The sequence below is a fragment of the Protopterus annectens genome, chromosome 9.part0, assembly GCF_019279795.1.
Source record: "Protopterus annectens isolate FY-2018-M chromosome 9.part0, PAN1.0, whole genome shotgun sequence".
Lineage (NCBI taxonomy): Eukaryota > Metazoa > Chordata > Ceratodontiformes > Protopteridae > Protopterus > Protopterus annectens.
The window spans coordinates 1,159,698,085-1,159,721,074 of NC_056743.1; the positions used below are offsets into that span (position 1 = coordinate 1,159,698,085).

At 39.2% G+C, this 22,990-nt stretch overlaps 1 protein-coding gene across 1 annotated transcript in view; it reads right to left on the bottom strand.

Moving 5' to 3' along the window:
• The window catches only part of LOC122811893 (matrix metalloproteinase-17-like), a 609,760-nt gene that overhangs the window by 532,676 nt on the left and 54,094 nt on the right, over nucleotides 1-22,990 (bottom strand). Inside the window, exon 3 of the mRNA XM_044084040.1 lies at nucleotides 4,775-4,907. Coding sequence (XP_043939975.1) covers nucleotides 4,775-4,907 — 133 coding nt within the window. The remainder of the gene's footprint in view (nucleotides 1-4,774; nucleotides 4,908-22,990) is intronic.

Here is a 22,990-nt window from a genome sequence, read left to right on the forward strand (position 1 = left end):
TGCTTTTTATTTTCATGCTGGGCAGACCAGACTGCTTAAGGAACAGTAAAGCAAATATGAGCATGTTTACCTGACTTTGCTCAACTTTGCCTGACTTTGCCCGACCTTGCTCAACATTGCTCAACGTTGCCCGACGTTGCGCTAGTTAGTGCGGGCAATTTTGTTTACATATACTAATTAGTGGTAAAAGCTGCTTAGCACTGCTTTATATTGCTTAAAACATGGCAATCATGCCTCAGGTGGTGCTGCAGGGCTGCCTATGTCGGATGCACATAGTACACTCCCTATACATGTTTGAAAACAGCTAGTGTCAAGTTATGTATCCCTTTTATTTTATGTGCGAGTCAGAGAGAGGTATAATTTCCAGGGTTCCTACTGAGCCAGTGTATGTGTTATGCATTGCCTCTTTGCCAAGGCCAAGGCATACTGGGCACACCTCCTTCTGCCTACTGCAGCAAGCTCAGGTTGTTCCTCCTCCGAGTCACGCTGTGCCTGTGCAGGCCTTGGCAATGGTGGGGGGCTGTTTGGCCCTGCCCCATGCTGTTCCTGCTGCAGCTGTTTTTGCAGGATCATATTGTGTAGCATGGCACATACCATGACAATTTGGGTACATGTAGTTGGTGAGTATTGCAAGGCTCCACCAGATGTGTCCAGGCACCGGAACCATGACTTGAGCATCTCAAACACATGCTCAATTACATTTCGTGTTTGTGCGTGTGCCTCATTATGGAGTTCTTGTTCAGGTGTGTGTGCATTGCTGATGGGTGTCATCAGCCACAGCTCGAGTACGTATCCAGCATCCCCCACTAAGTGACTGTCAGGGATATCCCCATCGGCAAATGTCTGGTACAGCTGCGTCAGATGCCAGATATGGGAATTGTGGTAGCTTCCAGGGCAGCCAGCACACACATTCAGTATTATGCCCTGGGCATCGCACATGACCTGGCAGTTGATGGAGTGGTAGCCCTTGCGGTTGATGTAGGCCATACCCCACTCACCAGCTGGTGCTTTGATGTGTATATGCATGCAGTCGATTGCACCCACTACCTCAGGGTATTCTGCTATTTGCTGGAAGAGATGCATATTGCTGGCCAATACTTCACAGGAATTGGGGAAATATACATGATCACTGACATGTGCTGACATGGCATTCAAGAACTGGTGCAGTACCCTGGATGCTGATGCCTGTGAAATCCCCATCATATCACCAGTTGGTCTCTGGAAGGTATCTGTTGCTAGTATTCTTAGGCCAACACATACCCTGGTTTCCACTGGGATGGGTTCCCCTTTGTTGGTTCTGTGTGTGCGGCGTGGCCTGCACAGCTCAACAATTTGCTCCAGGAGCTCTCTGTCCAATCTATAGCGCTCCACTATCTCCAGCTCATGTAGCCCCTGGTAGGTTACCTTGGGTCTGTACACTCTTCTCCGTCTCCTCACTGTGGGTTGCTCAGCAGCATTCGCTATGGCACCACCCTCAGCATCTTGCACATGTTGCCTTATAATAGCAATGGCAGCCCCTAACATTTTTTGTCTCAGTTAAGCTTTTTAAATTTTCACTTCTCTGTGTATACTGCAGTGTTGCAGTGTTTCTGAGTAAAACATGGGGGAATGTTGTTTGCAGAGTTTTAAGTGCTGGGCTGGGCTGGGCTAGTGTACTGCCTGTGTAACTGGCTGATTCTGATTGATTTCACCTGGCAGCTCTGCTAGTTCTCCTTGGTTAACTTTCTACTACTACCTTTCCTTCCGTTTCCCTTTCTGTTTCCACAGGGAGCAGCGCCACGCAAACATGCACACACAAGTGCACATGCACGCACACAGGCTTACACAGGCTTACACAAGCTTAGGCGGGTGCACATCCATGCACACAGGCTTAGACAGCCTTACACAGGCTTACACGGGCGCACACACAAGCACACAGGCTTAGACAGGTTTACAGACATGCACACACGCACACACAGTGTAAGCATCTTTGCAAGAAACTTTACTGATAGACACGGGGTACACCTTCGGTTTCTGGGTTTCAGTTCAGACAACTGTAGACACGCCTCTTCCAAGTCCTGAGTTACTCACAGCAAACACATGCCACTCTGCTCCAATAAGCTTACAGTCTTTGATACATACGCCCTCATGATGTCACCTATCTTCTACTCTGTTACTCCCCTAATCCTACTCTTACACTCTAGGAACATGGTTCACATGGCAGGGAAAATTGGGATTCACTATCCTTATCCTCATTTGCATAGGATTGCCTACTAATGCTTGGTTACATCTCTCAGACTGAGCTTCCCCCCTTAGCAACCACTAATCAGTATCTATGTTGTCTTCAGCCTGCCATTCACCTGCATGGCAGATGAATATTTTGAATAAAATGCCTATTTTTAGCTTTTATTTCTTTTTTTTCTGGTTTTTAGAGCGCCGCACGTTTGCGCTGCGCTATGCTTAAACATCGGAGATCGGGGGATAAAAATTATTTTTTATTATTTTGCAATGGATAAAAATGCCAATGGCCTTATATTTGGCTGTTGACATGCTTCCTCAACTGGATGCATCCTTTATTTGGAGCTGTCATAGCTCCATTTTGCTGTTTGCAGAATGGTACTCAGTTACCAACGAAGTACATTTCTGCAAATAACACTACTCTTACTAGGACAGGTTAGTGTTTCCTGGATCGCAAATTTACCTCATTTGCATAGCTTTCAGCAGCAAATGAGGTAATTTGCATAACCTAACACTGTCCGTGCAAGAGTAGTTTTAGGAGCTCTCATGCACGCCCCTGCCGGCTGTTGCTGGATCGCTCGGCAGACATATTGGCTGTCTGGAGTCTTACTCTACTCTTAGACTCTGTGCACTGACTGAATAGTAAAGTATTGGGGGTGTAAGGCCTGACAGCCACAATTTCATATCTGAGATAGATGGGAAATTATACCCTGTTGCTTGAATGATGGTGTCTCATGAGGCTGCTTTCAAATTATGCCATATCAGTACAACATGGCCTTTCCCTGAATCAAGATTTAGCTACAGCATAGTGATTATTCTACAAGGGGGTCTCACAAATTTATGTGATTTTTGTCTTGGTGTTTAGCCCTATTAGTGCCACACAACCCACACTGTTTCATATTATTTCGGGAAGATACACATATACCTTTCATGTTTTATTTAATGGAATATTTGCAGTGATTTTGACACAGTTAAAACTGAGATTGTTGTGCCTTTCCTAATATCCTTCATAGGCACAAACAAGTAGTTGTTGCAATCACACACACACACAAACACACACACACACACACACACACACACACACACACACACACACACACACACACACACACACACACACATGCACACTGTAAGGAAAATGTTAATTCTAATATATTTAGATGGGTGTTAATCAGTGTTACAACTCACTTAAAAAAAAAAACAAGCTGCAGCTTTTTGAATTCTGTTTTTAAAGTTTTAACTTTTCCTTAGGAGTGGCTACACTCTATAACCATGAAGCTTAACCTATTTAGCATTGCTAGTTGTTGTGTCTTTCGGCTTTTCCCGGTTAGGGGTCGCCACAGTGGAACTCCAATCCGCTAATGATTGGCAGTTGATTTTTACATGCCGAGTTGCCAGCCCTGACGCACAACCTTCAACGAAGGTACACCCATTCACGCATGTCTCGACGCAGAAGACGCTCTAGCTGAGAATTGAACCGGACAGCGTCTTACTGTGAGGTGATATCTCTACTGCAGCACCACCACTGCAGATCTAGCACTTGAACCATTATAGGTTATTCCAGTGCTTTATGCTGTCGATTTTGTCTCCCTAGATTGTTTTGCAGAAAAGTGCAGAAGTGTGAACACTTCATCCTGATTATGTAAAGTACACACCTGCAGTATCACCAAAGCCGCAGTTTATTGATTTACTTGATGTTCTTTTTCATTCTGTTCACCTGATACACATTTAGAAGGTTGACCTGAGAGCACAAAGAGGTTATGTGACTTTTGCTTTATGCATATAAGGATACAGGATATATAAAACTAGACCTAGAATCTGGAAGTCAAGTGCCATTATTACCACATTTATTATAACCACTGTATTGAAGTAGCAAACTTCTGAGACAGTAAACCATCTTTATGGTAACTCAGTTGTGCTACATCATCCACAGACAAGAGTATAGGGATCTCAAAGACTTACATGTGATAGCAGATAGACCGACAAATTGCAGTGATCCATTTACTCAGTTGTGATTGTTGATAGATTCTTCACAGATCCACAAACTAGCATGACTTTTTAACATCTCATTCTTCATGTCTTCATCATGTTGATGGTAGAGAGGTCGTTTGGTGTTTTGATTTAGTGGGATACATGTTTTACCTTTATCTTAACTCTTTCACTTCAGTGGTGCTAATTTGGAGATTCCTGCTGGATCTGTCAGCCTTCTGGAAGTTCTTCAGCTAGATACACAATAATGGCCATCCCTGTTATGTGCTGTTAATGCAGAACTTTCTTCTGTGCACTGACGGGTAACAGTAAAGGCACAATACACTACTTTAACTTCACCCCACAGTTCAACTTCAGCTTCGATAGGTTGCTCTGCTCACCATCACTTTGGGAGCCGCATAAACCCATAACGTGATTTAAAATGATGAAATAGGTAATATCAGGACAAACAGATATATATGAGTTTATAATAAGTTACATTTCTAACCTGTACTACTTACAACAGCACTGGTATACACAAACATGCAAATTATAATATTCTCTGTACCATTCTATCTTCCTCACTTACCCAAGATGCCAGTTTCTTCAATGCCAGCAAACCGCTGCATTTTTCTGATGGCACTGGTCACAGCCTCCCATGTTTGCAGTTGCCCTGTCACTGAATCAGATGCTGGGAGGTAACCATATCGTGTCAACCAGTCCTGCACAAAGAAGAAAAATGAAGACTATTCAGACACTCTAAAATGAAAAGCAGAAGTGTGTGACTTGCCCATGTAGCTTCAAATATAACAATGAAAAACATGTAAGGAACTTGCATGTTATGCATGTTACTTGAAACAAAGTCAAACACCCCCATATGTGGGTCTTTCAACAAACTAAAAGTAGCCATATATATATCTAAGGCAGTGTACTTTCATATACCTGTGAAAAAGATTATTTACTTCCAAGAGCAGCAGAAACATCTAAATGAATATTTTTCTCAATGCAGACAGGACCTGTATTATAGCATAGGGCTTCCTGGCAATCTTGCTCATATGATATTACATTTTAGAGTTATTATGTATACTTGCATATCTACTATTTTCTGACTGTGGATGGTCACAATTGCATGAGACCTGGAAAATGGATTTTCTGAATGGATGCATTTATTAGTTAGAGATGTTATTTTTGATAAGGGGCAAATCCCTGGAAATAAAGCTTGACAGATAGCGGTTCAGTAAAGTTGTCTGATTCCTCTGAGCTTATAAGGGTGAGGTGGGTAACAGGCTATACCCTACTGAAACACTCTGCACATAGGTTCATAGGTTCATAGGTTGGTATTAGGCTATCGGCCCTAGGGCCTATACAAGCCTAGCTATAACAATTCCCTGGCTATTTCTTCCCACAATATTTACTTCCCTGGATCCCTATCTAGCAGGGCGACTGAAGTGACTCCCGGGGTGAATTTCCTATCTCCCATCCAATCGTCAAGGTTCATTTTGAGGAGGGCCAAAGAGGTGCTCTGTTTGACATGTATGGGCAGTCTATTCCTGAGTCTGGGGAGTCTCTTGGTCAGGAACCTATCCCTCCAGCATGTTTTGTTCATTGTGATGATAAGGTTTAGATCCCTGGAGCATGTGGCTCTGAGGGATTGGGATTTCTTTAAGTGTAGTATGTCCAACAGCTTTGGGTTTGACATGGCCTTGTATGTTAAGCAGAGATTGCCTCTGAGTAAATGCTATGCGACAGAGTATAGCTGGAGTTTTTCAGGGCATCTGCTTTAGGCCTGTGATTCTTTTAGTGAGGTATTTCTGCGGCTTTTCCAGTTGTTGCAGATGTCTTAAGAGGTACATACCAAATGGGGCATTGTATTCTATAATAGGGCTAATGAAGGATGGGTACAGTGGGACAATGACCTCATTTTTTCTGGATGAAAAGCCCTTAGTGATGAGGTGTGCCACATAGAAGGATTTCCTGACTATTGTGGTGATGTAGTTATCGAAGGTGTGACCACTGTCCACCTGTGTCCCTAAGTCTCTTATCACACTTTCAGTGTTTAGTGTACTGCCACCTATGTGGTAATTCACGGGTAGATGTTTTTTCCAAAAGTGGATAACTATACATTTCTTGGCATTGATCTTCAGCCCATGGCTCTGGCACCATGCATCTGTTTCTGTAAGGCCCTTTTGTAGAATATCCACATCATTTGGGGATTCAAAAATGGCTCCCAGTTTGCAGTCATTTGCGAACTTTGTTAGCCAGAGTCCCTTAGTGTTGGCCTGTACTTCAGAGAAGTAGATGCAAACAAGAGCGATCCCAGGACTGAACCCTGAGGTACTCCACTTGTCACTTGTCTGGAGCTGGATTTGGAGTTGGCTACTTTTACAGAGTGAGTTCTGTCAGTAAGCCAGATTACAACCCATCAAGTGACATAGGGATTAATGCCCAGTTTAGTAAGTTTATCTATGATTCCAGAGTGGGAGATGGTGTCAAAGGCCTTGGTGAGGTCCAGATAGGCTGTGTGGACTGCCTTACCCTTGTCCACAGCTCTGGAGACTGATTTGAAGAAGTCAGTCAGGTTCAGGAGACAAGATTGGCCCTTCACGAACCCAAACTGGGTGGGGTTCAGTGTTTGAAGGTTGCCAATGTCTTTGTTTATAAGTTTCATGATAATACATTCCATGACCTTGTAGATCAGGCTCATCAGACTGATGGGGTGGTAGTTCCTAGGATCGAAGGTGGATCCCCCCTTGTGGAGTGGGATAACTGCAGCTTTGCGCCACTCAGTGGGCACAAAGCCTGAGATGAGGCTATGATTAAACATGACACTTAGGTGAGGTGCCACTTCATTTTGTAGTTCATGTAGTACACAGCCTGGGATGTTGTCTGGTCCCATGGATGCTGTATTCTTAGCTTTGGAGAGTGTGTTTTTTTACCTGTGTGGCCATTATTACTGGAATTTGGCAATCTTTTGGTATTTAGATGGGCCCTTTAGGGGGTGAGAAGGGGGTGAAGTTGGCACTGAATCGATGTGCCAGGATATTGGCAATATCCTTGGGATCAGTATATTTAATGCCATTCTGTTGTAGCTCAGAGCAGATCTGAGCATTGCCATTTAGATTCTTGACATAGCTATAGAATGCCTTCTGGTTGTCTTTGGAATCTTTGGCAATTTTATTTTCGTAACTAGCTTTGGAGGATTTTGTGAGGGATCTCAGCTTCTTACTGAGGCTGGTAAGGGAGTTTTTTGCATCCTGGGATTTTCCTCTTTTCTGCAACAGTTTATTCCTTTTGTTGTATAGTTTGTTTATGGCAGGGGACCACCAGATTGGCTTCCTTTTTTTGGAGGAGAGCATCTTGATTCTATTTAGGAAGGCACAATTCATGCATGAGTGGATGTGCTCGTACAGTGCCTTAGTGTAGGATTGAGCAGTCAGACTTTCAGTTCCCATCTGCATGGGTGTCATGAAGTTTGTTACTTATGACTTGAGTAGCATGAAGTTGGCTTTGGAGAAGTTTTTTATGAAGGTTTCCTTACTGGGGGGTGGGGAAGGGATGTGGATATCAAGGGTGATTAGCTTATGGTCAGATCTGACCAACGAGGGGGTGACCATAGGTGTGGAGCATCGATTTCCCATGTTGGTAATGACCAGGTCTAGGATATTGGAGCCCCTGCTGGGACTATGTATTAGTTGATCCAGGGCATTGGAATTTATGAATTCCAAGAATGGCTGGGCAAAGGTGTTGGTACATAAGTAGTTTTCCCAGTTAAGGGCAGGGTAGGTGAAATCACCCTGTATTAGGGTGTTATGTTGAATCTTAATATTTTCCAATATGTTTAGAAAGGTGTAGTGTGAATCTTGGGGTATGGTGGGGGATCTGTAGCAAGCTACAATTTGGATTGCAGTCTTACATAGTGTTAGGTGCACTTGAAGAATTTCAGACGCATTGTGTTGGGCAACTAGCCTGGTGGTGTGAATATCCCTGGTGAATATGGACACTCCTCCACCTTTAGTGTTTCGGTTCTGGTTTGGTGGCCAAAAAGTGTGGTAGGAGTTGTAGCCTGGTATTGCAGGGGTGCTCTCTGGAACTTTGAACAAGGTCTCAGTTACTGCACAGATGTCGATGCTTACCTCCCACCACTTTGAACTTTGTTATTTAAATTTTACTACACTTTCTTAATGGACAGAAACAGTAGCTTTGATTAGGAATCATATCCTGGTAACAAGCCTTGACAGGCTATTCTGTGCAATCACCTGACAGCCCCAACTTTATAAATAGCAGTGATAGGCTCGTTTTCATCTAAGCAAGTCTCTAGCTTATTTGAAGCATTATGCTCCAAAAATCTAAATGTGAAATATTTTATTTGGATGTATGTTTTCAATTATTTTGAGCTTATTTATTTTAATTTCATAGTATCTGACAAGTTTCTGGTGGCTGAAAATGTTAGCGTTGATCAGGCAGTAGGGATTGATAGATGGGCATTCTGCCCAAAGTCTTTGATTGTGAAGGTTTCCCTAGGTCTTTACTGCCAAAATCCTGCTACCTTCATCTCAAGGGTGACTGTCTAGTCTGCTCTTGTTTGTACATGTTTGCAAGGATTTGTGCAGACTTGCACTACTTGAAAGGACCAGAAAGGACCTTCGTAAACTAGTTTACCAGCTGCACTAGTCTACATGTTTTATCCTTCCATTTCTCCATAAGTTCCTATACAATATAATACTACTCAACAGAATGGAGAAACAGCAGACTAACTCCCCTTCTATTGCCAGTCTTCTAGCACTTGCTGTCTTAAGACATCATTAAGAATTCTGTCATGCTCACTTGTAATGAACTCTTGCTTAATTTACTTAATACATATTTAACTGGTCTAGCAGTTGTCATAGAGGATTAAGGACCTATTAATGAGCTACTCCCACTGGTAAAGGGTGTGATTGACAGTTGTCATGGAGGATTAAGGACCTATTAATGAGCTACTCCCTCTGGTAAAGGGTGTGATTGATAGTTGTCATGGCGGATTAAGGACCTATTAATGAGCTACTCCCTCTGGTAAAGGGTGTGATTGACAGTTGTCATAGAGGATTAAGGACCTATTAATGAGCTACTCCCTCTGGTAAAGGGTGTGATTGACTCAGTCTTTACTGGCCTATTCTGCGACCTTGAGAAAGTTGCTTAACCAGACAGGGGAACTGGAAATTTGGGCTAGGCACATTAATGGCTTCCTGGACTGCATGCTTAGTAGCCATACCCAGCCTTAGGCATAGGCCAACTAGGGGGCAGCTTAGGGCACCACTCTAGCAGGGGCTCTTTTCCTGTATTTATCTGCTGTATGTAGACCAGGATGGGGGCACCGAGTGGTGTGGTGTGAGGCGCTGTGGAACCCTTTTGCCTAAGGCACCAGTTGACCTAAGGCCACAGCTGTTAGTAGCTATCTATACATGAGAGACAGTCTTCTTGAAAACCCATGCATGCAATGCTCATCATGCTGTTTTACCCCACCACATGAATGCAACATCCTCATACTGACAACACTAAGCTGCCACACACTGATACCACAAAAAAATCAATACCTCAGCCTCCTAGAACACTCAAGAGCAGGCATCAGTGAATACTCCCTAATACATCTTCCACACAAACACCTTTGTCAGCATTTCACAAACAATACAACGTCACATTGTCTAAAAGAAATATATCAGTTTCTGGAAACATCCTAGTAAATAGTATCTCCAATGTTATAGAAGTCAGATATAATCCATAAGCATGGATGGATAGCCAGACAAACAGAAACTATTTAAGTATGCCATTTTTTTCTTTTAAGTTTTAGTATGTCTTATTGCACAAAATAAATAACTCAGTCTAACTTGAGTGCATGCTATGGTACATGTATATTACTGGCTACAGTAATGTGTTTAACTTATGTGAATCTCTGTTTTGTCTATAGACTATGTAGTGGTTCAGTTTTGAGACACCCAGAAAGTCGGGTACCCTTTTTTCCATAAGCTAAATAATACAGCTGTTTCCTTTCCCTTAATAAAGTAGTTTAAATCATGTCAGATGATACGATAACACAACCTTTACTCACCTTCCATTACTAACTTGGTAGACTATGCTACAGTTCTATTGTGAATGCTAAGACACAGAACTCATTCAGTGCAACAGTTAGGACTTATGTTTCCTCATATCACTACCACACATCCTATTCAATAAGCCATTCTGAATATCCCTACATATCTGAGTAAAATAATATTCCATTCCTTTACCCATCAAGATAGCTTTATCTCTGGTTCTCACCTGCTATGATGGATAGCCTCAGCTGTCCATCACACCAGGTTAGATGGATAGCCTCAGTTGTCTATTTTGTAGCAAATGCTTATATGTTTACCTTTATCATTCCTATCTATTATCCTGTGGTGTATACTCTGTTTTCTCTCCCATATTTGCAGTGCTCACTGGCTCAATGTACCACATTCCTTTCTTTTAATCCATGTTCTGCTTTCACGGCACATTCTTTCTTTTATCAGCCCCTAGAACTCTATTGATGTTAGGTCCTTACACCGATCAGAGCTTCCTCTCACACATCTTCCTCCCATATGTTGAACTCTACCATCATGTAATCCCAAACCCCAGTACTAGTTTTTTTTTCCTTGTTTTGCTCATGGGTTGAAAAACATGCTGTGGTGCAGTACCCTATAGCTACCTACCATAAGGCTCCCTTCCTTCTACCAAATTCATTCTGCCCATATGGGTGAGACCAGCATGAGTTGGCATGACTGATAAGCTGTACCTGAACACATCCTGCATGAATGAAAGTTTCCACATGTGCTGGACATCATGCACTGTGGTAGGGTGAGGTGTTGGTGTGCATTGATGGAAGTATGCATTGATGTAGGGGGTCACCGATGATAGCAGCACCGACATTGTTGGGAAAGAGGTTAAATACTGGATAAGACGATTCTACATGCTGTGGCAGGGGATGTGGAATGAACTGGTAATAACACAGTTGGACTTCAGGGATGCTTACTGTGGAGGATATGCACTGAAAGACCATGTCAGGGGTATTGAGTTTTCATGTTGTTCAGATTATGTGCAGACCATTTACTGACCTCTTCTTATTCCGAAAGTGAGTACCTTCCAGATAACTTTTTGAAAATTAAGATGCCATATGGCTATACCTTTTCTCAGCTTTGTACACCCTTTAATGCTTTTTTGAGAAACATAACTCCCATAAAATGTCAGCATTTAATAATAACTCTTAATTCTTTCACTTTCAGATAATCTGGCATTCATCTTAAGTGGGAAAATAAAACTTGGACTGTAAATTGTCATTACTATCGTATCACATATGTTGAATTTGGTTACTCTAACTTATCTACCCTTTTATTTTGATTATTGTGTGTGTGTGTGTGTGTGTGTGTGTGTGTGTGTGTGTGTGTGTGTGTGTGTGTGTGTGTGTGTGTGTGTGTGTGTGTGTGTGTGTGTGTGTGTGTGTGTGTGTGTGTGTGTGTGTGTGTGTAATTATACACTCACACAGATACTGCGATGGTGGTGCTGCGGTAGCGTTGTCGCCTCACAGTTAGACGTTGCCTGTTCGATTCTCAGTTAGAGCAACTTCTGTGTGGTGACATGCATGAAGGGGCGTTCCTTTGTTGAAGGTTGTGCGTTAGGCCTGGCAAGCAAGCACGTCAAAATCTACTGCCAATCATTAGCGGACCGGAGTTCTGCTGTGGCGACCTCTAACTGGGAAAAGCTGAAAGAAACAAACAAACAGATACACACAGGCACATATACCCATTATGAACACACACACGTGTGTGTGTTTATGTCTTTTTGAGGCCACATAATTCTTTGTTTTTTGAATCTCCCATCTTCATCAGCTCTCATTCCTATTTCTGGTTATCTGTAAACTATAGTCAGTCCCCTCAGCTTCCCTTTTTTTTTCTTTCTTTCTTCTTGACATAGTCCATCCCTGTAATCTATTTGGACATAAACCCATGTGTTAACTGAAAAAGGTTCTTCGGGATCAGTTTGTTCATTCTGTAACTAAATTATTAAAAAATGAAATAAACAAAAACACACCACCACCCTGTCCTATTTTCCATGTCCTTCCTAGGCATGCTTAATTTCAGTAATTAATTAAAAGAATCCCTGTCCCATTTAAGCCATATTTCTGTTATGGTTGAATTGTTACTGCTTCCATCCATAAACACTACTTGCAGGTCACACATTTCATTCTCTAGGGCCCTATTAATGTACAATATTAACTCCATGCCTACACTTTACCTACTCCATGTTAATGAATGTTGTATATTATATATTATATTATAATATTGTCCTTAATTCACCTTTTCCTACCTGCTCTTCTTTTCCTCAACCAGGCACTAGGGATACCTTTTACTTTCTAGTTTAATGGGACCATTGTTTTGACATCCTCTTTAGTTTCATCTGTCAGCACCTATTCGGTATTTAGGAACAGGTTCTGAGGCATGGAATTCTCATCACCCTGTAATGTTCCTCAAGTCTAATCTTTGACGTCTGTGACATGCCTTCAACTGTTCACTGAAATCCTTTATTCTGTCTTATTATTTTATCTGCATGCTGTATTGCTGGACCTTCCAAAGTTACTATACTTTCTGTAGAATATATGTTACTGATACATGTGAGCTTGTGTTGTTACATACGGGATGGTGTAACTGAGTGTACAACAGACACATTTTGTAAACAAAAAAATAAAAAATAAAAACATGCATAGCACCTCTGAGTTCTGTATATTTAAGGTATTACCCTGTATGCAGTGTACACAGGGGCAAAGACACAGCAACGGGCATTTAGTCTGTTTCACACACTTATTAGCATTCTCCATTCAAGAAGCAACACAAGTCAGCAGAAAAGATAGAGAGGACATTGTGGGTCAGCAAGGCAAAACAAAACCTTTTACTGACCAATGAGGATGCCAGGCTAGGTGGCTGCATTATAAAATATTTCTAAACACGAACTGAAAGTAATTGTGCAAATAAAATACTTTAATAACTATTTATATTACAAAACAACTTGATTTTATGGAACACTATGAGTTAATGGCTATATGGCACAATTATTTGGATAACAATGTCTAGACATTTTTTAAATCAATAAATCCAAAAAACAGGCACAAACCAAAAAACAAGCAAGCCCAGCACAACAGGACCCAGAAAACCAGCAAAATTACGTGTTGAACCGACTTTATTAGAATATAAAAAACAGAATAAAACCAAGCGCTTTCGCTCGGTTATTACCGAGCTTTTTCAAGGTAAAATAACAAACACTTGCTGATTCAGTACAGGTGATTAAATACTAATTTCAGCCATCACATGACCCTCCTAATTAACCAAGTTCAAAATGTAGCTGTGACATACAGCCATAACATACTCCAGATTACAAATAAAATATGAAAGAAATATGTATAAAAAATATATATAAAAATAGTTCAAACCAGTACCAATACAGTAAATGGTCCATTGTTAAAATTATAAAACTATCCAACTATAAAATGAAATGTATAATGACAATATAAATATAAAAAATTATAATAAATATGTAATAAAATTTATATGTGCCATATGACCAAATTTGACAAATATTTATATTAATAATCCTTTACTACCAATTGTGACCATTTTTTACCCAAAATACAATAGCTTAAAACACTATCTATATGTGTAGTCAAAATTGTAATCAAGTTTGTTTTGTGTATAAACAGGAGTAACATATAATAAAATGATGAATAAGCAATGTGTCAAACATAGGTAAAGAGTGTTACAAACAGGCCTTTCTCAACTTTAGGACACTGTTGATGTTTATATTCTCATTCAAGCCAGGAAACCTTGCTGAATCTAATCTCAGCTGCTAGTGTAATTCTCGGTACTCCAGTCTAGTTTCCCTAGCTGCCACCTCTAATGTCCGGTGATACTTGTTCCAAAACCATAAATTTTTATAAGCATGTTGTTACAAACCTGGGAGTGCTTGTAAAAGGCATTACTTTCTTTACCCTTAGCAATGTCATTAAGGTGCTCGTAAACCCTTCTCCTCAGATGGCGTTTGACACATTGTTTATTCATCATTTTATTATATGTTACTCCTGTTTATACACGAAACAAACTTGATTACAAATTTGACTACAAATATAGATAGTGTTTTAAGCTATTGTATTTTGGGTTAAAAATGGTCACAATTGGTAGTAAAGGATTATTAATATAAATTTTTGTCAGATTTGGTCATATGGCACATATAAATTTTATTACATATTTATTATACATTTTTTATATTTATATTGTCATTATACATTTCATTTTATATTTGGATAGTTTTATAATTTTAACAATGGACCATTTACTGTATTGGTACTGGTTTGTACTATTTTTATATATATTTTTTATACATATTTCTTTCATATTTTATTTGTAATCTGGAGTATGTTATGGCTGTATTTCACAGCTACATTTTGAACTTGGTTAATTAGGAGGGTCATGTGATGGCTGAAATTAGTATTTAATCACCTGTACTGAATCAGCAAGTGTTTGTTATTTTACCTTGAAAAAGCTTGGTAATAACCGAGCGAAAGCGCTTGGTTTTATTCTGTTTTTTATATTCTAATAAAGTCGGTTCAACACGTAATTTTGCTGGTTTTCCGGGTCCTGTTGTGCTGGGCTTGCTTATTTTTTAAATCAAGTATTTCAAAATTCTTTATTAAAAATTGCTAACAAACAAATAAAATAGCCAATATATATCATATTTTTCGTAACCCATTGTTTACCATTAGAATAACTTATCAATGTTTAAGAATAACAACTCAATATGCACTGACCTTATAAGTAATTAATTATTAATCAGAGGAGCAATGTTATGCTTTTTTAATACAGGAGAATGTGCAATGGTAACATACATTTTGCATTTGTTATACCTTTGTTAACTAGGCACTAGATACAGGTAAATCTTTTCAGGAGGGATGCAGGAAGACTTTCTGAGCAAGGGACATGCTAAAAAACAGACAGTACACAGGTGGAAGGAATCGAACCTTGTACCCTTGACTACAGACTTAATCCTCTGTGTTAACTGCCAGACATAAACAAAAAGGGCAATTTAATGAACATTAAAATAAGTCAACAGAGTCATTTTGGGGAGAAACTAAGAAGTCGTGTGAAAATAAAACAAAGCAGTTTTCTCATAATGCTGCATATGACTATTTAAATGTGCTTCAATGGGATTGTTGCTGATTAATGAAAGTAAAAAAGAGTATTCTACTGTTTCAGTCATAAGACAGACGTTGTATGCTGTATAAAGTCTGGTGAAAATGCACACAACAGGCTGCCTATCTGCCTATGCTGGTCATTGTGTCATGGCTGCTAATGTCATGACACAGTATAAAGCTGTTTCTTTTTGCTTACTTTCTCATTTGCTGCTGCTTCAGCTGGCTATAATATCAATATTATTGCTGCTATGCTCATGTCTTTACTGTATGGCACTTGACACATCATTCTTAGTGCTTGTATCACATTGAACTTTGCCACCAAATCTTCTGTGTCAAATTGGCCTCTCCAAGAAAAGATGTCCTGGTTTAGTTCTCAAGTTATACAAACAGAACTAGATTCAGCAGGTCTGAATCTAGTCTATGCTACAGCAAACAAAGTGCAATAATTTCAGACAAAAAATCAAATATACAGGCACAATATGCCTTCAACCAGCAACTACCAGCTCAGAAGGGCAGAGGCTCCCCTCCCCTCCCACAAGAGTGTAGACCACAAACCTTCTTAATGTAAAATAACTGACATGAAGCTCAAGAGCTTAAACCAGAACCAAGACACTTTTAGAATAACAGACACACTAAGCCTTCAACTAGCAGTTCTCGACTTAGAAGCATATAAGCTACCTCACCTGCCACACGAGTGTAGACTATACACCTTCTTAATATAAAAAACTGGCCTGAAACCCAAGTGCTTAAATCAAAACTAAGAGGCTTAGAATAAAGGTTATAATTTAGTCAGGCTATTAACAAGTGACAATAAATGCAGAAGAATAAATGCAATTGAACACTTTTAAGAACAAGCAGCAAAAGCAAAATAAAGTAATAAAGTAGTAAGAAACATAAATACAGTAAAAGCAGCTGAATAAAGTACAATTTTTAAAGTTAAGGTGGAAGGGAGGCAACAGAAGATAATTCAAGGTCAAGAAACTATGGGGGTAGGCCTTCCCAAATGATCTCTCTCTGTACTCAGGAGAATGAGCTAATGAGATGGGACCAGGAAGATTGTCAAAATCAGATTTACTGTAGAGGTGGGCAACTCAAAAGCCACCAAGTCTAAGAATGCAAAACCTGTTGGGCGAGCAGGTTGGAAAAATAAAATGCAGACAAAGATCAGAAATATTCAGGCAGAGTACAGCAAGCAAGCCAAACAAGCACTCCAGATTCCACTAGTAGGACTGAGACAGCAGGAAATGTATATGAATTATTAATGCAAATGCATATAATGATTACATGCCAAATGTGGTTTACTCAAAAGATTTATAGTAGTTAGTATTGTAAAACTAACAACTGGTTTATCTTGTGACTACTAAATTCAAGGTAAAATGTGGAGCAAGAGCATTTATTGTTTTTTATGATGTTTAGTTAATATCAGTCTAAATTCTTGTTAGCGTGGATTTCCCCAGTGTTATTTAGAAGGGAATCAAGAAGTCAGAGCTCAGATACTGAAAAGGAATGTGCTGTGGAAGCCATGGTATTCTTAGTTCCTTGTAGAATTGCAGCATCTCAGACATAAGATCACAGTTCCTATTATGAGGATTTTGGAAGCAGTATTGTTTATAGAAATGGAGGAGAATCATTATAGAGTGCTTTCTGAATAAAAGTTAGTAGGATAGGATAGTTCTGCACACCAGTCTGCCCATTTGAGAGATAGACAGTGATGTTCATTGTACTGGGGATGGGAAAAATAAATGGCAGGTTCTTCTGAAGATAGTTTGTACTTGAGAATTTTTTTTTCTTTGAGGTCTAAGTAAGAGGAGATAAATTTAAAATAATTAGTAAAATGTTTTGTCCATAGCAGCTCTATTATCAGGTTTATAGCTTCATAAGCGATTACTAGGCTAATGGCTTAAGAGCCCTTACAAGACTAACCAGTATAACCTGATTGTATCCAATATATCGTCCCTAGGAACAAGAGGATAGCATGATTTCTGCCTATGCCTTAAGTGTGAATTTGTGATTCTCCATCCATTGATCCAAACTTCATTTGAAGAGGGTCAGGAAAGAGCTCTGCTTAATAGGAATAGGAAGCTTGTTCCAAAGAAGGGGCGATGTCTTAGACACATTCCTGTCTCCCCAGCACATTTTGTTTCAGTCGCTGACTATGTAGGTCACCCCTTAATAGTTGGTAGGAGACAGAGTAAAGGGACAGGGGTTGTTCCAGCTGATGTAGGGCCTAGTCAAGTACATGTCAAATGATGCATTGTACTCAATTGTTAGTCTACTGAGTGCTGAGTACAGCGGAACTATAATGTCCTTGGTTCTGGATGCCATACCTTTACTCATAAGTTGTGCCACATAGAAGGACTTCACCACTACTGTGGACATGGAGGTCAAAGTTCAGACTACAATCCATCTGTGTACCTATAGATCTTATATCTGAGACTACTCTTAGGGGTGTGCTATTGATGTAATTTTCAGGGGTATTTGGCTTCCCAAAGGGTATGATAATGCATTTTTTCTCATTTCATTTTAGACCATGGTTCTGGCACTAATCATTTGTCTGATCTAGACCTCCTGAAAGATACCTACATTGCTAGGGATTCAGTGATTGCCCCCAGCTTGCACTCAATGGCAACCTTTGCCATGCAGAGGCCTTCCACATTATCTTTGACTCAGTCTGTAAGATAGTGGGATATCTTCCTACATCTGAAAAGGAACTGGTTGCTTTAAGCTTTTAAGTTAAATATTGTAAAATAATATTGTAAAATATGGTTCTGGAGTAAGGATTATGTGCCTGAAGGTGGATATTTTTCAAATGTTGTGGTGCAGGCAAGAAGGATATTATTTTAAGTTTCTGCTGTGAGATAAAATACTACAGTTATTTTTTAGCATTTTGCCTAAATCGTTTTGTTTGCAAAAAGAAAAACAGATTATTGAGGATAATTTTATAGACCATTTTGAATAAGCTGTTTGTTTTACAACCAGTCATCAGATTGTTGAAGATAACTTTTTGAAAATTTTCAAATAAGCTGTTTTGTTTGCAACCAGCATTCAGGTTGTTAAGGAGTAGATGAAACTATTCAGGATCATACCTCTCAACTGTCTGGATTTTTGCCTCATATTTTTAGTCTGTTCCTCATAAAATCTATGGTTTTCTAGCAAATTTTGGTGATGTGAGAATTGTAATCAATAAATAATGACATGCATTTGAGTTTCAGACCTCATGTCCTGAAAAATGCACGCTAAGACAGATCCTTTTATTCTAGCAACTTTTTAAATTTATAAGAGCAACATTTAAAATTTGTCCCTGTTTTTGGGCCTTTGTCTCCCCATTATGTGAGGCTTTGTCCAGTCGTCTTGAACTAAGAAGTTGAGATATAGGTATGAAGAGGACTGAGGCATCAGTATAACAATAGGATGACATATGTGGATGTCCACATGAAAGTAATTGATAAACAGGCTGAAAAGGATATGGCCTAAGACAAATTCTTAAGGGACTCCTACCTGCAGTGATTTACTTGGGGCTAGATGATGCATTATTAGATCTAATAATGAGGGTCTTTGAGAAAGGTAGCTCACAGACCAATTAATCACTGAGGAGGCAAAACTATAGAAGGTAAAGGAGTTTAGGAGTAGTGTGTGATTAATGATTTCAAATACCTTAGTGGAGCCAAGGAAGAGAGAACCTGTCAAGTTACCTTTCTCAGCATTGTAGAGAATGTTAGAATGTTAGAAAGATTGTTGTGATCACTATAGGAGTTGGATGTTGCTCACATATGTTAGATAACTGGATTGATTTCATTAGATAGTTATGAATACCAATGTATGCAAGTTGGTCCTTTGGAATTTGGGTTTGTTTCCATTTTGCCCAGGTGGAGTCTATTGATTTAAGTGGTCAGCTAAGCTCACTAGTCAGCTAAATCAAATGTGGATATTTATGCAAGTATTAACCAGACATTAGTCTTGGGCTGAGTATGAAAAAGATTCATGGAGATCAGGACTCTCCCATGGTTAAAAACTCTGAGTAAATAAAAACAATTTAAACTATAATAATTATACCTACAGCACTCCACCGCTTTCAGTTACTTATTCTTCCCCTTCTTACCTCATTTCATACTACTACACTATCTATGTATCTCTCATATCTCAAAATTTTCTTCCTCATTTTTCTTCAGCATCACCCCTGTGTTTCTGTCCTAAGGTCAACTAACTACACTGTAAGTAATGTACGGAATTCTTCTTTTCCCCAAACTGTGTATTAGTAATTTAAAAAATGTCAATTCTCACAGATATGTAAATGTTTTTCTTACTGCATCAATGCAACTGTGCTATTGTAATTTTTACTCTATTTCGTAACAAGAAAATGCGGTATTGTAATTTTGTTCATGGAGCTTTGTTTCTCCGGTCCTCCTGTGAAAATGGGACGTAAGTTCAGATGTTCTGTCCCGGTAAGCAAATGACAACACCTAAAAAAAATTATACAAGTGGGTAAGGTGGGTTTGGGATATTAAGAAAGATGGAGGTTAATACTCGATAGAAATCAGACCAGACAAAAAGGATTAAAGATGTTTTGAAATTGTTGCATTTAACTTGAGGAGATCTTATAGCTATGTTGTAGAAGGTGGGTTTGTTTTTTTTTTTTGTTTTTTTTTTTTGTGGTGCCACTAGACTGTGATTGCATAGTCATTTCTGATACTAGGTGGGCTGACATGGATATAATTAAGTACTTTGGTCTGAAATGTATTTAGCAGATCATGGATGGCGTAGCATATGAAGTGATACTGGGTCACACTGCTTCTTGATCACCTAGAAGAAATTCAGGTATGCTAAGAAACTTAATGTACTTAATTGCAGGACCGAGGGGGGTTATTTTAAAGTCACTAAGTATTGAAATGTCACTTTCTATTACACAAGAATTTTTAGGAATCCTATCAAAGCAGAGTGTATACTTGGAGGTGGATGAGAGACAATTATAAAAGGCCTCATGTTTTTGGCAAGGGCACGTATACTACAACTTAGTTTGAGCCAAATTTATTAGATAGAGAAGAAGTGAGTAGGATATTGCATCTAACTATTGTTTAGTAAGAAGAACACACAGCCACCATATATTCGTGTTCCTAGATGAACAAGGAATAAGATCTTATAATTAGGAGATAGATTGCAGTAAGCTTTAACCAGGTTTCCCAAACAGAAAATATATCTAAATCATTCTACAATTCCCATGTCTGTATATGGTCAGACTTTTAGTTGGTACCTGATTAATTAAAGAAGCCAGTTTTGAGTCAAAGGAAGAGGTCCTGTGTTAATGTGAGTGTCACCAGATTAGATGTACAAAAATAAGAGACTGGTTGACTTTGTAGTGAAACGGCTTGTCAGAGTACAATAATGCAGACATTTGGATTCACGTTTTTGTGAGAGATAAGAAATTAGTGACAGAATGTGAGTTTATATGGAAACAGAGTGCAGACTGCCTGTTTCCCTAGATTTTACTGTAGCTGAGTGGTGTAAGAGAATTGGTGAAAAGTGCAGTCTAAATGGTACAAAGACTATAATAAACAGTGTTCATCCTTAGGCAGGTATAAGTAGTGTGTATGTGTGGGCGGACAGTTGAAGAATGAGAGAAGGGGGAGACATGAACCAAACAATGAGGAGTGAGCACTGAGTCAGTCAGAGCGTGCATCTGTAGATGACTAAATTGCTTGCTTCATTTTTTGGCAGGAAAATGAAGCAGAGATGAGAGCTGTGCTGAGATCTGTCATCCTTGGGCTGTTCCAAATTTTTATTATTTTGCCCTAGCTACAGTGTAGTCCCCATGGTCAGCATGAAATGATGTCATTGTAGAACAAGCCAAGAATGTTCAGCTGGTGTACTTATCTATGGTTGCTGTTCATAATGTAGACACTCAGAAGTGCACTATCAGAATGCTGACAGTTCATTGGCTTCTCTAGAGCTGCTCACAATGAAATTGTTTGAGCATCAGTAGCATGCAAAAAAAAAGATGTAAGGCATAACGTCAAACACTGTTTCCTATACGTAAACGTTGCCAGTGCAGTTTCTAAGTGTGCACCAGCAATGAATCACTTGTTTTGGTGCAGAAGGGCTTGACCCCTGGAAAAATATAATTAAAATTTATTTTTTTACCCTTCTGTACTTTGGCCATTTTTTTTCATCTTTTCGGCTTGTCAGCTTTAAGGAAGTTGACATTTCATAGTAGATGCCAATACATTTTATCTATATTTCAGAACTGTACACAGTGTGTACCGAACCAAGACAATGCAGAGATTTATGTTCCAAACAAAGATTCTTAAATAAAATCAAACTCAAGCATTCTCGGATAAAATCCTGGGTTTAATCCCAATTGTAAGCGCTTTCATAGTCATTTAAAAACTACTTCATCAGACGTCTCTCTCTCTCTCTCTATATATATATATATATATATATATATTTGTTCACATGGGTAGATGAAAAGTGCAAAAACAAAGAAAAGAAAGCATATATCTTATTACATATAACACATGCATAATATGTATGAAGAAATATTGAAATTATCAGCATAAAATTTATATGATGAGAGCAGTGAAGCTAAAAGACTTTTACATATTATATACAGATATATATATATATATATATATATATATATATATATATATATATGGATTCATTTTATAATCTCAAAATATTGAAAGGTCGAATTTCAGTATATCGAGACCATAAAGTCGAATCTTCAAAATAGAGAAAGTGCATAATCTCGAATCCGAATATGGCGAATTCACAATTACGGCTTTACGCTACGTGATGGGTAGTGTATTGTGTGGATGGTGTCTGGTGTAGTGTGTGGATTTAGGTGGAATTTAAGGTAAGTGAGTGTTTTTTAAGGGTTTTGGGTAGGTGTTTGAGTGTATGTATATATATATATATATATATACACATACAGTGGATATAAAAAGTTTACACACCTCTGTTGAAATGCCAGGTTTTTGTGATATAAAAAAATGAGACCACAATAAATCATTTCAAAACTTTTCCCACCTTTAATGTGACCTATAACCTGTACAATTCAATTGAAAAACAAACAAATCTGTTACGTGAAAATTATAAAAAACGTACTCTGGAGAGGGTGATTAATAAACGGATATGCAGAGTAGTAGAATGTAAGATGGGAGATGAGCAGTTTGCCTTCAGATCATGATGCAGCATAATTGACCTGATGCTTGCATTGGGACAGATACTTGAGAAGAAGCTAGAGATGAGGAGACAGTCCAACTGGGCATTCCTAGACTTGGAGAAAGCATATGACAAGGTTCCAAGAAAGCTGATCTGGGCAGTACTGCCGTGGTTTGAAGTTCCTGAAACATTGGGAGAATTAGACAGCGTTTGGCCTCACAGAGGGGTTCCCAGTAGGACTGGGTGTACATTAGGGTTCAACTTTGAGCCCACTGCTGTTCATACTAGTGATGGACTACATTAGCAAACAGGTTGGAGGGGATGGATCAACAAAGCTGCTGTATAGAGATGATGTGGCAGTGCAGGCAGACTCTGAGCTAAAACTTCAGCAAAGAATAGGAGAATGGAATGCAAATCTGAAGG